The sequence below is a fragment of the Sparus aurata genome, chromosome 10, assembly GCF_900880675.1.
Source record: "Sparus aurata chromosome 10, fSpaAur1.1, whole genome shotgun sequence".
Classification (NCBI taxonomy): domain Eukaryota; kingdom Metazoa; phylum Chordata; class Actinopteri; order Spariformes; family Sparidae; genus Sparus; species Sparus aurata.
Window position 1 is genome coordinate 2,976,014 of NC_044196.1, and position 16,257 is coordinate 2,992,270.

Below are 16,257 nucleotides of genomic sequence, written 5' to 3' on the forward strand. Positions count from 1 at the left end.
TACCCATCATGCACCTGGGCAGCATCTTTACTCTGGTAGCTCCCTGTACTGTTGAGACAGACAGTCAACAGTGAGGTTTGGGATTATAAGAGAAGGATGAGACAGTGAGGTCATGTTACCATCACAGTTCCTGCTGCTGTCTGTTCAGCTGATGTTGTGGTTTGTTGTCCTCTCAGTCTATCAGGTGGAGGTGGATTCAGAGGTGGAGTCTGTCCAGCTGACCTGCAAAACCACAGTTTGCCTGCCAAAAGACATTAAAGTTGAGTGGGAGGACGGATACGGGAAGGTCCATGTGTATCAGAACGGTTCTGACCAGCCTGAAGAACAGGAAAGTGAATACAGAGGTCGAACAAAGATGAAGAGAAAACTGCTGGAACCTGGAGATCTCAGTCTGACCCTGAAATACCCCACAGACTATGACAGAGACACCTACACCTGCACCGTCTACAACAGGGAGGAACACATCCTGATGAAGAAAGATGTGAAGCTGTGGGTCAAAGGTCAGTTCTCTCTCTCTGTTTCTCTCTTAGTGAGTGTGGGTGTGCATTTCAGTGAGCGAGTGTGTTTCTATCTTTTGTGTGTCTGTGTGTTAGATTTATTTCTGCAGTAGTATTCTGTGCTGTAGTTTTAGTGGATCAGTATCAATCGTCCTCAGCTGGAGACGCTCACACACAGACACAGAGTCAAACTCTGTCCCACTGTTAATTGCTCTGTGGAGGATTGCAGTCCAGCAATCAGTGAAATAGTCTGTTATAACGGTATAAAGTCCAAATCTAGGATGAACAATGGAGTGGTTATTTTTCTGGACAGTATTGATAAAGTCAGCACGGTTGTTGAACGAGGTGTAGTGATCCAGGACACCTTTGTTCAGGTGGTACCGCTGGTTCATCCAGCCAGAAACATCATTCTGTCCAGAGTTCCTCCGTTCATTAGTAATGAAATGTTGCAGAGAGAACTGGAGAGACACGGACAGTTAATGTCTCCAGTCAAACTGATTCCTCTGGGCTGTAAACCTCCACACCTGAGACATGTTGTCTCCTTCAGAAGGCAGGTCTTCATGGTTCTGAACAACACTGAGGAGTTCAACTGGATGTTGAAGTTCACAGTGGAGGATTCTGATTATACTGTTTATGTGTCTTCTGAGAGGATGAAATGTTTTGGATGAATGAGTCAAATAGTTACTTCTTCTTTTTCCTGCTTTGTTCACTCTTTTCTGTTTTACACCTTGTTTCTCTGCTATGGGAGACATAAGAACAGGCAGCTTGAATATAAATGGAGCAAGGGCTGATGGGAAAAGGGCGTCTCTTTTCCAGCTGTGTTCTCTCAACAAGCTGGATGTTATTTTGGTACAGAGACACACAGTCCTGCTGATAACCAGACTGACTGGAGGACAGAGTGGACTGCTGAAACCTTCTTCAGTCACAAACCAGTAACAGTTGTGGGGCTGGACTTGTTGTTTCCACAAACTTTCTTCCTCAGTCTGTAGAAAGTGAAGAAGTTATTAAAGGCCGTCTGTTAAAAGTGAGAGCAGTGTGTGAAGACGTAAAGATGGTGTTTATTAATATTGATGCTCCGGCTGTGGGAGTGGAGAGAGTGGTGTTTCTCCATGTTTTAAATGAAGTGATTGATAAATGTAATAATGAGGAATATGTATTTATGGGTGGAGGTTGTAACAGTACTGAGGACAGCAGGTCAGACAGGAACCATGCAGAGCCTCACGCTGCCTCTCACACTCGTCTGCTTCACCTCATGGAGGCTCAGGAGTTGTGTGATGTGGGGAGAGACAAAACACCTGGACACAAAGAACAAGTGCTTCTATATTCAACCTTTAAGGGTTCTATAGCTTGGTACGTATTTGGCACCCTCAAATGGTTCTATATAGAACCGTTTCAGAGGGTTCATTTAAAAGAATCCTTGGGGTTCTTTGTGGCGAGACAAAATGGTTCAATATAGAACCTTTTAAAGTTTCAATAAATATCCCAAACCTTTTATTCCCGTACTGCTTTGGTTGCCACATTTTTGTTAAATAATTCTACAGAATTACCATGATATGAAGTTAATTGACTACTACTATTACTACTAATTTCAATAAAATAACCAATAACCTTTAATATTTAAAACCTAAATAACATACAGTCAGTCCTTTTCCACTACCAACCTATTGCAGATTGAAGAAAAAAGAGAAAGATGGTTTCAAATTGACTGTATTGAACATCAAAAAGTAGTTGCACCATATAAAAACAATACAAAACACAACATGAATCGTAGGTTACATTACAAGATATAAAATATTACAGTGATAAACCAGGCAAAATCACATAACAGCTGCTGAAATAGAGTCAATGAGTGCATCAATTCAGCTTTTACACAACTTTCTTGGTGAGAACTGCTCCACTTTAAACTGACACTTAAAAGCTTCAATTCCCCAAAATAAAGATTTTTACTAGAAGGAAAAATATCCAACAAAAACTGATTCTGCAAAAAAGTTGTATAATTTAATATGTGATTTTAACAAGGTTAAGTACCATGCACACAGTAATTAAAATATATTAGCAACACATGCACCAAAATTTCAATTTCAGTTAAAATAGATTAGATAGATAGATTTAAATATTAAAATATCACTGGGCAATCCTCATACATTTGGAATTACCAATAAATGTTACTGAATAATAGTGACGGGTTAAATGCAAGCAGCAAAAACAAAAGAACAGTCGGTAAAGATTTTAATCTCAGCAAAGACTTTGTTGAATATCAATTTCATCATTCACTGTGAAAGCTGATGTACATTTTGAGAAGTGGAATAGACACTCTTTTCTTACCATTTCTTAGTTTGAACAAATAATGTTGTACAAATGACAGTGTGTGTTTCATCTGTTCAGCCGAGTCGCTCTCTCTCAGGTCTGTGATTCTCAGAGTGCAGTCGTTGTTACCACAGTTATACTGCACACAACTTAAATACCTCGCTTCATTTTTCAGATCCACATAATTCTCATTCTGCACTGTCCTGAACCAAAATCTGTTCTCAGCTCTCTTTACAGAGGATGGGTATCTGTAGCTGCAGCTAATGTCCACTGTTGATCCTTTTAAGGCACAGATCTCAGTAGAGCTGTAAGTCACTCCATCTCCATTGCTCTTGTACCAGGTACAAGTAGCTGCTGGGTTAGCATCACTGCTACCGGTCAGAGTCACTGAACTGCCCTCCACTATCTCAGCAGAAGGACTCACTGACACAGAGGGAAGCTTTGGAGCATCTGGAGGAGATATGAACACATTTTACATTTCATTTTAAAATTGCAGATGAGTTTCAGATGAATAACAAATGAAACACAATGAGGAAACATTAGTTATAAAGTAGGTGATGCAGTTTCAACCCTTTGCAACATATATTAAATATAACTACTGGCTGTGTTGGCTTTAGGGATCCACATGAGGCACATTTGAGAATAAACTAAAGCTAGTTCATCTTACTTTTGATTCACATTAAAAACACAGAGCACACAAAGACTCAAAATGTCTCATAGTTCATCAGTGCTGAAGGAAGCAGATCTGTAGGAGCACTGCATGAAGCAGTGTCCCACTTTACATGAAAACACTGAACACCTTCAGTTAAAGTGTGGAGAGAGTCCAGAAATACAGTTTCCAGGGGAAAAAGACAAGAAGAAAGTTTCTGTTACTTCATACTTATCATATATAACGTTGCATTACACTGCACTTTGTGTATTGTGAGACTACATGAAGCTGGTAATACTTGCAGTCGTTTTTACAGCGCTGATTTAACCACTTCAACCAGTAACGGTCACTGTACCTCTCACAACACGTACGGGAGTTGCTCCTGTGCTAACAAAAGTGTCACAATAACAATGACGTTGGTGTTTCAAATGGTTAGCTCGTCACACTATAACACAAACAAACTCACAGATCGACGCAGCTCCTGTATTCTGAGAGGTTAAATTACTGTTTTGTCAGTGGAGTCTGATGGCTAACGTTAGGTTAGCTAGGTTAGCTAACTAACAACTAACTAGGCTAACTGTTATTGTAACGTTAGTTCACAATAAGCCACGGTAACGTAACATGTAACCTTATCCGCACTTGCCACTTACCCGGTTTAAACACCATGATGAAAACAGATAGCATTTATAAACAGGTATTATGCATGTTTCTAAGTCTGTCGGACTTTGTACTCACCTTTTAGTTCGTTGGAAACTGTAACGGCAGAAAACAAACGCTCAGTCTCCAGACAGCCGTTGGCACTGAACCGTCGTCGCTCGTGCACATTCAGTGAAGACGGTGCTGCCGGTCACAGTCAAAAGACCGCGAGACTGTGTGATCCTCCGTGAACACACCTGCCGACTGAAGAGCAGGTGGCTGCTAGATACACCTGTATGTTTCTGTGGCTCCGCCTCCTCCACTTTGAGATATATATACTGAATGAATGATACAGTCACATGTCGGATTCACCGTTAATATGAAATGCCAACGAGGAGAATGTAGAGAGGGGGTTGTAGCTGATTCTGTGGTCTGTCCAGGGACCATGGTCTCTGGCACGGACCAGTGGTCACTACCACTAGGGGCGCTAGAAACACTGGTCACGACCAGTGGCACAGTGGTCATGACCAGCTTCTCTGTGATCTATTCCGTTGTTTGGACCAGTTGAGTGATCTGTGGAGTGTTTGTTTCTTTGTATTTATTTTTAACACAACTTTTCCCTTTTTCTCACTGTGTTAGCAGAATAGCAGAATAAATGTGAGAAGCCGTTTGTCTATCCAATGTTATTGATCACTATTAATAGATAGTATTTCATAATCATAATAACAATGATTAAATTGTTATTATTAGTCGTAGTTGTATGAGTAGTACTTTCATTGTAGCTGATTCCGTGGTCTGTCCAGGGACCATGGTCTCTTGCACGTACCAGTGGTCATTACCACTAGGGGCGCTAGAGACACTGATCTGTCCTGTGGTCCTCGTCATCTGCTTGTTGTCTTACTGAGTGGTCTTTGGAGTAGTTATTGTACATTTAATACACCTTCTCCCTTTTCTCATTGTGTTGGCAACACTGTGCTGAATAAATGTAAAAATAAATAAATACAAATAATTATCTTTTGTCTGTCAAATATTATTGATCTTTACAATTAATGGAAATCATTATAGAATAGAACAGAAATAGCTTTATTTTCCCTGAGGAAAATTTGCCTTGTGCACAGTGCTACAATTTGTTGCTTCACAGAAACAAGCATACCTCAACAACAGACAGACATAAAAACAATTATAAAATCAACATTAAAACATCTCAACACATGGAAGACACTATACATTTTAACACTGACAATGTGGCAGCTTAATTTTAGTTCTGTTCAACAGCTTGATAGAAGTCGGGATGAACAATAACTTCAGTCTGTTTGATTTGCACTTTGGCACTCGGAGTCTTCTTTATGATAGCAGAGAAACAATAATTAAATTATTATTATTAGTTGTAGTTGTATGAGTAGAACTATCGATTATGCAGGTCCATGTCTTCCTGACTGGTTTAAACTTTACCAATGTGTTGCATTTTAAAAGCTTGTCACATTACCCTTTGTATCAAATCTTGGTCTAGAAACTAATATCAAATAAATGTAGCTGATCACTCGATGATTGTTCCAAGGATTTTCTCTGCATAAAATCTGGAAAAAAGCCTCTAATCTCACCAGGATGTCAATTGTAGCCTGCATAAAAGAAAACATTTGAGTAGGAAAAAAAATAACGTAAGCAAAGATTAAGACGGATTGTCGGAATGTGCCTGGGAATCCTAGCGAAAAGTGTAGCGACCAGAGGAGTACCGTTTGCAGACAGTGAGCGCTGATGGCGCAAAGACTCATGGGAGCGAATTCTCAAGTGTTGATGAGAAATTGTGGATTTAGAATGAACATAGGTATATGATCAATACGATCACATCTGGCTTTAAAATTGGAAATTGCTCCTGATTTGTCATGAACTGAATCACCAACCGTTTCCTTCATTTCATTGGTTTAAAGGTAGGGGTGGGTGATACTGCTAATTTTGGTATCAATCCAAGTAATTACAGGGCCAGTATTGCCTATACTGATACAGATAGTTTTTATTTGAAAATTCCTGATCATTGAATGATTTTGTACTTTTGCCTTTAATTAGTTGATCATGATTATGATAATAATAAAACACAGGACAAAGATTTTAGCCAATTTAGAAACTAATATTCAACATAATTAAATCTATAAATCTATCTGCATGTAGCCTAAATAGGAATACTAATGTTCCTTCCACAGATACACAAAAGGGTTATTATATTCTGCCATATTCATACTTAAGGTTTGAGGGAAGCTATATATATATTAGCATAAGTATATGTTTTTGAGTTCCAGGAGGTTAACATTTGAGATTAAATGTGATAGACAATTAAATGTGATAGACAATTAAGATTAACATTGGATAGACAAACGATTATGGCTTCTCACATTTAGGCTATTCTGCTAACACAGTGAGAAAAGGGAAAAGTTGTATTAAAAATAAATAAATACAAAGAAACAAACACTCCACAGATCACTCAACTGGTCCAAACAACGGAAGAGATCACAGAGCAGCTGGTCATGACCACTGTGCCACTGGTCGTGACCAGTGTTTTTAGCGCCCCTAGTGGTAGTGACCACTGGTCCCTGCCACAGACCAGCTGGTCCTGACCACACAGATCTTCATAATCAATGATAATAACAATATTAATCATGATATTTCTCATATAGTGTATTTTATAGACAAAGGATAATGATCTCTGACATTTATCCAGCTAACAGTGCTGCCAAATGACCGGAAAGAAGAGAAAATAATAAAAGCCCTTCACAGACCACAGGGACCACAGGGCCGATCACTGAGGAGCTGGTCAGGACCAGTATCTTTAGCGCCCCTAGTGGTAGTGACCACTGGTCCCTGCCACAGACCAGCTGGTCCTGACCACACAGATCTTCATAATCAATGATAATAACAATATTAATCATGATATTTCTCATATAGTGTATTTTATAGACAAAGGATAATGATCTCTGACATTTATCCAGCTAACAGTGCTGCCAAATGACCGGAAAGAAGAGAAAATAATAAAAGCCCTTCACAGACCACAGGGACCACAGGGCCGATCACTGAGGAGCTGGTCAGGACCAGTATCTTTAGCGCCCCTAGTGGTAGTGACCACTGGTCCGTGCCAGAGACCAGCTGGTCCTGACCCCACATATCTTCATAATCAATGATAATAACAATATTAATCATAATAATTCTGATATGGTGTATTTTACAGACAAAAGATTATGATCTCTGACATTTATCCAGCTAACAGTGCTGCCAAATGACCGGAAAGAAGAGAAAATACCAAAGCTGCTTCACAGACCACAGAAACCACAGGGCAGATCACTGAGGAGCTGGTCAGGACCAGTATCTTTAGCGCCCCTAGTGGTAGTGACCACTGGTCTGTGCCAGAGACCAGCTGGTCCTGACCCCACATATCTTCATAATCAATGATAATAACAATATTAATCATAATAATTCTGATATGGTGTATTTTACAGACAAAAGATTATGATCTCTGACATTTATCCAGCTAACAGTGCTGCCAAATGACCGGAAAGAAGAGAAAATACCAAAGCTGCTTCACAGACCACAGAAACCACAGGGCAGATCACTGAGGAGCTGGTCAGGACCAGTATCTTTAGCGCCCCTAGTGGTAGTGACCACTGGTCTGTGCCACAGAGCAACTGGTCGCGACCACTGAGGAGCTGGTCATGACCAGTATCTTTAGCACCCCTAGTGGTAGTGACCACTGGTCCCTGCCACAGAGCAACTGGTCCTGACCACACAGATCTTCATAATCAATGATAATAACAATATTAATCATGATAATTCTGATATAGTGTATTTTATAGACAAAAGATTATGATCGTTGACATTTATCCAGCTAACAGTGCTGCCAAATGACCGGAAAGGGGAGAAAATACTAAAGCTGCTTCACAGACCACAGGGACCACAGGGCAGATCACTGAGGAGCTGGTCAGGACCAGTATCTTTAGCGCCCCTAGTGGTAGTGACCACTGGTCTGTGCCACAGAGCAACTGGTCGCGACCACTGAGGAGCTGGTCGCGACCAGTGTTTCTAGCGCCCCTAGTGGTAGTGACCACTGGTCCGTGCCAGAGACCATGGTCCCTGGACAGACCACAGAATCAGCTACAACCCCTGCTGAGAATGTAGCTGCAGAGAATCAGCAAATGATGAAAATGATTTTGTAATTAAAAAATAAAAGATATAAAGTGGGCGAGTGATTAATTCAGTAGTCTATAGGCCTACACGTTTAGCATACATAACATAGTTTATATATAGGCCTATATATATATAACACACACACATCTAATATTTTTATCATATACTTTTCGATTATGGACAGAATGTGCACACAGCTATTGAAGAGATCATAAAAAGTCCATTCTTTAGTTAAATTGTAGGGGTAAAAACATACAAAATAACACAATGAAAGCACATATAGGCTGTGTATATGTAGCCTATAGGCTACTTATAGCCTATATATAGCAGTTATAGTAAATACATTGCTGTATATATTATATATATAGCATATTGTTACTTTTTTGCAGGGCTTTTTTATTTTTTTTATTCATTCATTTATTTATTGTCTGAAACAAGATCTCAATTATTCCATTGCCAGTCTCTTGTTTTTCATTAAGCACATCAATTTAAGCAATTAATAAATTTTTTTTTTTTTTTACAGAAATGTGATAGAACCTTTTTAGACAGACGGTTCTTTGATAGAGGATATAGAACCTTAGGATTCGATATAGAACCTTGATGAAGCCTTTTTTTAAGAGTGTGGACACACCTGAACATAACTCACTGTCTGTGGCCAGGCTGGATCTCTTTATTGTTTTAAACATCATTTTAATGTGTTTAAAAGTTGTGTTATCAGCCCTGTTGGCTTCTCTGATCACTCACTTGTTACAGCTTCTGTTTTTATAACATGTAAACCAACAGTGCCTGTTGGCATTTTAACACGGCCTGACTGGAGGAGAAAAACTGCAAAGAAACACCAAAGTATGAAATCTGAGTTTGTGTCTTTACAACAGTGGTGGGATTTTAGAAAAGTCCAAATCAGGAAACTCTGTCAGCAGAACACTCAGAATGTCACAAAGACCTGATAAGTTCAGTAAAAGCTCTGGAGTCTGAAGGAGGAACTCTGAGACCAGCTGAGGGGTCCAACTGGGACTGATTACCAGGGTCCAGTGGTGGAGGGGCCCTCGAAAGGCCTGAGATAAAAATGTTGTTTTCTTTATTTTTTATTTCTAAAGCCCTATTCACATGGGACTAGTATTACCTGGGGACCTCAAGTGATTTAGAAATGACCCCACCACGTCTGTGTTTTGTGTGGCACATTCACACAGGATAAGTGAAGTCTGTGTTTTAACTCTAATTTACTGACATTATCTCCCGGATCAATCGTACCAGAGCCCTGATATAATAACTGGTGAGCCTGTTGGAAGATAGAAAAATGTTCCTTACCGCATGCTGCCATGCATGTAATCCATCTAATCATCTTTTGAGATTTTTCAATGAGCCTCCTGAATTTGCACCCAAAATACTGTCAAAACTTTCATTTATAATTCCCAACACAGCCTCCATAATTCTCGACCGGAAAAAAGGCAGAAAAAGGTGGAAAACACAAAAAACCTGAAGAAAAACAAAAAACGACCCCAAATCACAGAGATGCCGATTCACACGGGACTAATATCATCACATGACCTCTGTGGTGGGTGAAATATGGCAGGTAGTTTGTGGTGGAATTTTTACTTTACAAATTACAGACGTGGCAGATTCACACAGGATTTAGATCACAGACGACCTCCACAATTATTACAGATTACTGGAGGTCCCCAGGTTATACTAGTCCTGTGTGAATAGGGCTTAAGTAATTAGTGTCATGACTAAGTTAAAACTGGCAGAATAAATCAGATGAGAGACTTTACTCTGTATAAATAAAGAGTGGAGACTGTCTGAGGCCCCTCTCACCCCTCACAGTACAGAATGGTTCAGTCCAAACAGCTTAACAGTGGAGTGGCTGCTGCTCATCAACATGTCTTTACCCAAGAAAATAAAACCAGGGAGCCTTAAAGGAAAGGAAAAGGCAGAAAGGAAAGAAAGCAAGGAGAGGAAGACAACTCCTCACACATTTCTTTGTAAAGAAAGGTGAGCACAGTTCACAGCTAACACAGTTTAAGAACAGTTAAAGCTGATAATAATGTCAGCAGCTGTAAAGATTGAAGGCAGTCAGACAGCATGAATCTAGTTTCTCAGTTTGAGCAGCAGCAGGTTCCTCATCCTCATCTCATCCTCATTAAGTGCTGACTCAAAGTTACTATTACAAGGAAATAAGATTTAGTCGAACAGATACGTCAAGATCATCATCATCATCTTCATCAGCAGCAGCAGCTGTCTGTCTGTCTGTCATCCCCATATACAATAAAAACAGCCTATAATCCATCTTTATGTCAGAATGATTTTCATGTATTAAACAGTTGTGAAATAAAAAGAGCATATGTATGTGTATATATAATATAGTTGACTACAACAGAGTGTTTGGTCAGTAGTTTGGGACTCTCACCTTCCTGCTCTGCAGTAGAACAGAGGAGAACATTTCTGCTGCATGCAGACTGTGTGACTCAATACAATCAGAGAAATGTTTCTATTTTCTGGAAATCAGAAGATGAAATCACAACAACCATACAGCCTCATATCTGTATTTATTCAGCCCAAATCCAAAGCCAGCAGCTGTGAGTCTGCAGCTGTGGAGATAAATCAGAGCTGCAGGACAACAAGGAGACAGTGAGCAGTAACCAAGTAACTGTCATGTTGTTCTTTTCACTAATATGGGAATGACAGTCAAATATAGCATTAAAATGCACTTTTATATAAAACAGCATCACATGTTTTCTCCGGCCTGAACAAGGGCCCAATTAGATTTCTTTTCATGGGGCCCTAAATCCCTGGCAGCACCCTGCCTAGCTGAGACCACCAGAGACCAGAACCAGACTGAGACACTGAAGTTAAAAAGTCTCTTTTAGCTTCCTGCTGGGTGTCTCAGCTCAGGGGGTTCTGGTCCGGTCCAGCTTCCAGACTGTAGCCCAGATGGATGTTCCATCACACTTGTTCTTTGGTCTGGAGCGTAAGAATGGACAGAAGAGGTTCATTCACAGTTTAAGGTCTGACACTGGGCAGCTGCTGACTGATCACACTGCAATCCACAAACATGCTGTCAACTTTTCCAGTGAGCTGTTTGAATGTGGGCACAGAGAGCAGCAGGCAGCGTCTCTCAGCTTCTACACTGGTCTTCCTCAGGCTGAGCAGCAGAGTCATGTAGAGCTGGAAGCAGCTCTCTCCTCTGATGAGCTCTATGCTGCTCTGCAGAGCATCAGAGTGGGAAAGCTCCAGGAAGAGACGTCTACCTGTTGACTGTTAAAGTTTGTTGGTCACAAAGTGAAGCTGTCAGTGTTGGTGGAGTGGAGAAGAAGCTCAGTGTGTCTGGAGGGTTGATCTGGAAGACGGGGGCTGAAATACTGACGAGTGTTTTTAGGTGATCCTTCATTTGTTCTTCATAACTGGGAGAATGTTAAAGGTCGTCTAGCGAGGTGGAAGTGGATTAAAACAAAAATGTCCAACAGAGGTCGAGTTCTCATCACCAACAATTTAGTATGGTCCACTTTATGACATCAGCTGTCATGTGTTGTGTTTGTCTCTGTCATTAACTCTGATGTGAGTCCTGTCTGTCCATGTTGTCTCATCCTGAGACTGTTTCTCATTGTTTCATGGAGTGTTGTCCACTGCTGCCTCTGTTTGTGATGTTGGAACATGTTTTCAGACTATTTGGGGAGTTTGTTTGAAGCAGAAGTTCATTCTGGGCTACAGGTCCTCTCAGAGAAATAAAGACAAATGGCAGCTTCTTAATTTCATTGTGTGGAGGACAAAGATGTTGGTGTATCTGAGCAGAAGAAACAGAACAGAGACAGCTGTGGATGATGATGCTGTTTTACTGTTTGTAAAAATGTTGAAACTGGTTTAAAACTAGATTTTAATGATTCCAGAATGCTGAAAGATGTGTAAAGTGTTCCAGTGTGTGGTGTTATAAACATGTGTTCTGTTGTGTTGTTGATGACCAGCTGTTCTTTGGACCTGACTGACATGATTTAGATTCTGTGAATCTTCATTTATTGACCGTGTTGTTTTTTGATTGACTGACATCAATCAGCTGATTGATTTCCAATCAGAGTTGACAGTATTGATCTGAATGTGATGTTTTTATTTGATCCAGAAGAAAGTTGAAGGAACGAGCTGAAAGAAACAACAAATCTTTTCATCACTTAGAACAAAGAAATGCAGCTTTAATAGTTTGTATCAGTTATTGATTGATGATCAGTTCTCAGCTGATTCAACAAATCTTCACTTCCTGTTGAAGAAGTTGATCAAAGAAAATGTTAAATTTGACGTCCAGAAATGTGAAAGTGACAAAGAGAAGCAACAAACAGCAGTTGAACACTGAGATGAGACATTACTGTGAAGACCACAGGGACAAAACATCACAACACCATCAGGACTCTGATCATGTCCAACACCTTGAAAACCTGGTTTTACTTCCTGTGTTTCTGTCCCCTGTTACCTGCTGCTCTCATCTGGTTCTGTCCTTCAGCTTTCTCTACTACTTTGTAATCAGTCAATAAAGTTATTCAAAACTGCTGCTGCTGTCTGTACAGCTGATGTTGTGCTTTGTTTCCTCTCAGACTGTCAGGTGGAGGTGGAGGAGGGGGAGGAGTCTGTCCAGCTGCCCTTCAGAACTACACCTGACCTGCCTGAGGACGCTACAGTGAAGTGGGACTGCTATAAACTCTCATACAGTACAGTCCACCTGTATGGGAACAGATCTGACCGGCCTGAGAAACAGGACCAGGATTACAAAGACCGAACAGAGATGAAGAAAGACCTGCTGAAGACTGGAGACCTCAGTCTGACCCTGAAACACCCCAAAGAGACAGACACAGGAACATACTGGTGTGAAGTCTACAACAAGGACGGAGACAGACTGAGAGTGAAAACAGTGGAGCTGAAAGTCAAAGGTCAGTATGAAGATACAGAACAGAGGTCTGTGATTGGCTGTTTGTCTCTGGCTGGCTGCTCGTCTCTGGCTGGCTGCTCGTCTCTGGCTGGCTGCTCGTCTCTGGTTGGCTGCTCGTCTCTGGTTGGCTGCTCGTCTCTGGTTGGCTGCTCGTCTCTGGTTGGCTGCTCGTCTCTGGTTGGCTGCTCGTCTCTGGTTGGCTGCTCGTCTCTGATTGGCTGCTTGTCTCTGGTTGGCTGCTTGTCTCTGTCTAACTGTCCTGTCTCCTCTGCAGGGAACATCAGGAACAGAAGCAGCTCCACTGATCCGACTCCTCTGATGGCTGATCAATCTGTTTGATCGGTCTGTTGGTCAATCTTTGATTATTGATCTGATGTGACTTTGGATCAGAGACTAAATGGAGGTGAAGGAGCTGATGGAGGACGGATGAAGACAGGAGGACGCTTCATCAGCTTCTTCTTCACTCTGACTCTCACACACAGTCTACACACTCACTATTGATGACTATTGATCAGTGATGATGTCAGAGTGATGTCAGAGTGATGTCACATGGTGGTTTGGACTGAAACATGTGGTTTAGATCCTTTGAACTCTGACAGTAAAGTGTAAATACAACCTCAGATGTAGAGACAGCAGGTCTCTGCAGTAACAACATGTATCATTACCTTTACAGAGTGTCTACAGATAGAAACACTCACATTTAACACTTTTAACACCTTTTAATGCCACTTTATATGAAATTTAAGACCAAACCTTCGATGGCAATACACACCAAAAGTGAAATATATATACACATATTGCATATACTAATTATTGCTGTAAGCTTTTAAAATAAAAAGATGATTTAATGAATTAATAAATGGACATTCTTTCATATTTTAAGTGTTTTTTAGAGTCCAACATGTCTTTAATGTGGATCTGTGTCATCTTCACTTCATCAGTGTGTTTCAGCTGCAGGACCATGTTTTCTTCACAGAAACACATGAAGAACAGATTATAAGATATCAGATGAAGATTCCTGTCAGACAATCAGAGTTCATCACTGATGTTCTGGTAAACAACCACCAGAGGGCGACATGAGCACAGCAGGATTATTACCTCTGACAACGTTTCCACTGCTGGACCTCAGAACACTTCTGAGCTATTTGTACTTTACTGGAGGATTTCTGCAAATATGTACTTTTTACTCCACTACATTTGTTGAAAACACTGTTTTAGTTACTTTACAGATTACATGCTGCCTCAGAGCTGAATCAGCACTTTTGAAATTCATGTATTTGATGAACAATCAGATTAAAAACAACTCTTATATTTATACAAATGTGGCGACACGAGGGCCATTACTACGCTATACACCAGATACCAACAACGCCACCTTGGGTTAGGGCCCAAGGACCCGTACTAAAGGTCAATTATTACCTTCAAAACGAAAAGGACACTCAGGTTCGTTCACTCAGGGAGGGAGAGTGACGGCGTTCAATGATCATATACAATACTTTATTCTTAAAAGATCAGCACAAGATTGGCAATGCAACAGAAAAAAAGGGAGCCCAACCAAAAAGGGGGACATAGGCTGAGGCTTACCGGCTGGAAGAGGGGTTTGGTAGGGGAAGTGACATCCAAAAGAAAAAGGAGAACACCCCACGCACACAGCAAAACGTGACGTGCAAACAAAGAAAATCTTGAAAAGGGATCACACAGCACACAGGGGACCACCACCACCACCGTCAGCCTTCAGCACTAAAGGGGAGCGGAAAACACGATTAAAAGGGGCTCAAATTTAAGGACAAAACAATCTTTTATAATGCGTGCCCACACATGTAAATGATCAATTAATAAACTGAAAAGTGTCAAATTAGATTAATAAATCAACCAAACAAACAAAAGAAACGAGTGTCTGGCCAGAGATATCAACTCAACAATTAACCAGTTTTAACAGTTTTAACTCAAATTGATCAAACTAACAACAGAAATTCAACCATTAAACAGGGAATAAATAAACAATTAAACCAAACCTTGCCAGATTGCACATTGCAGCAAAGCAGCAGTAGCAGAACAGCGGCGAAGCAGCAGAACAGCGGCAGACAGCGGCGAAGCAGCGGTAGCAAGGTAGCAGCGGTAAAAGCCGTGATTAATCAGCTGTGCTCGCAGCTATAGTTAGCATTAGCTTAGCGTTACAGTTCCAGCTATAAGTCAGAGTGCATTGGCATCCCTTCCAAAGAGGGAGAAGAAACCAAACGTAGCAGGGAAGACAGCCACCATGCAGCACACAACCAGCAGACTGTTAGAGGGAGAGGAGCAGAAGAGGGGCTTAGCACCTGGCTACAGCAATAAATGGCAGAAGCATGTCATCACTCACCAATGCTCTGGTTGCAGCAATAAGCAGCCCCTGACCAGTTGGCTCGACCGCGGTGAAGACGCCAAGTCTATTAGGGAACGACGGTTTTAATTAAATGAAACACGGACGAATATACAAAAAAACAGCACGGCAATGTGCGCTTACCTGTGCTCGGGCGCTAGCGGCACATACGACGACCCGGAAGTAGGCGGGCCGAAAAGGCAGGAAGCGAGAGGTCAGGAGGGGGGACACGGCCCACTTTTATCCCCTTGGGAAGAGCAGTGATTGGCTAATAAGCCAGAGGGACCGTGATGCAGCCAAACTAAGTCTAATAAGGCAGTGATGCCTCATACCACTACACAAATAATCTGAAAGTGCTGAATATACAGTATATAGTATATTTAGCTGAGATTAGATTCTGTCTGTCTGGGTGACATTTTAACACCATGTTATAGAGAATAACACACAAAATGTCGCCCAGCAGGCTGCAGCACTTTATTAATAAAGATAATAAACCATAAAAAGAAAGAAAATAAAAGACATTTCTGATTAAACAGTCACATCTGGATCGATGTGATGATGTTAAACAGCTGATCACATGTTCCTCTTTATGATAGATTATATTTTATAATAATAACATCTTTAAACCTCCTGATGAAACACATCTGTTACAGATATATGAACATGTGTCTCAGGTGTTAAAGGTGACACACCTGTCTTAGTAAATCAATCAATAACAAGTCTGAACTCT

The 16,257-nt window shown here is 40.9% G+C and overlaps 1 protein-coding gene across 1 annotated transcript; it reads left to right on the forward strand.

Annotated features, from left to right (window-relative positions):
* Positions 1–451: 451 nt before the first annotated feature.
* Positions 452–15,219, forward strand: LOC115590361 (myelin-oligodendrocyte glycoprotein-like). The gene is made up of 3 exons (XM_030431711.1): positions 452–500; positions 12,837–13,169; positions 15,206–15,219. Exons 1-3 carry the CDS (start codon positions 470–472, stop codon positions 15,217–15,219), a joined length of 378 nt encoding a protein of 125 aa, XP_030287571.1. The 5' UTR covers positions 452–469.
* Positions 15,220–16,257: the final 1,038 nt, after the last annotated feature.

Bases quoted from the DNA above. Each gene is read 5' to 3' on its own strand.
- LOC115590361 (XM_030431711.1), top strand. From the start codon at position 470: ATGAAGAAAGATGTGAAGCTGTGGGTCAAAG. The intron at 501-12,836 runs GTCAGTTCTCTC...GTTTCCTCTCAG, and splicing joins TGTGAAGCTGTGGGTCAAAG to ACTGTCAGGTGGAGGTGGAG.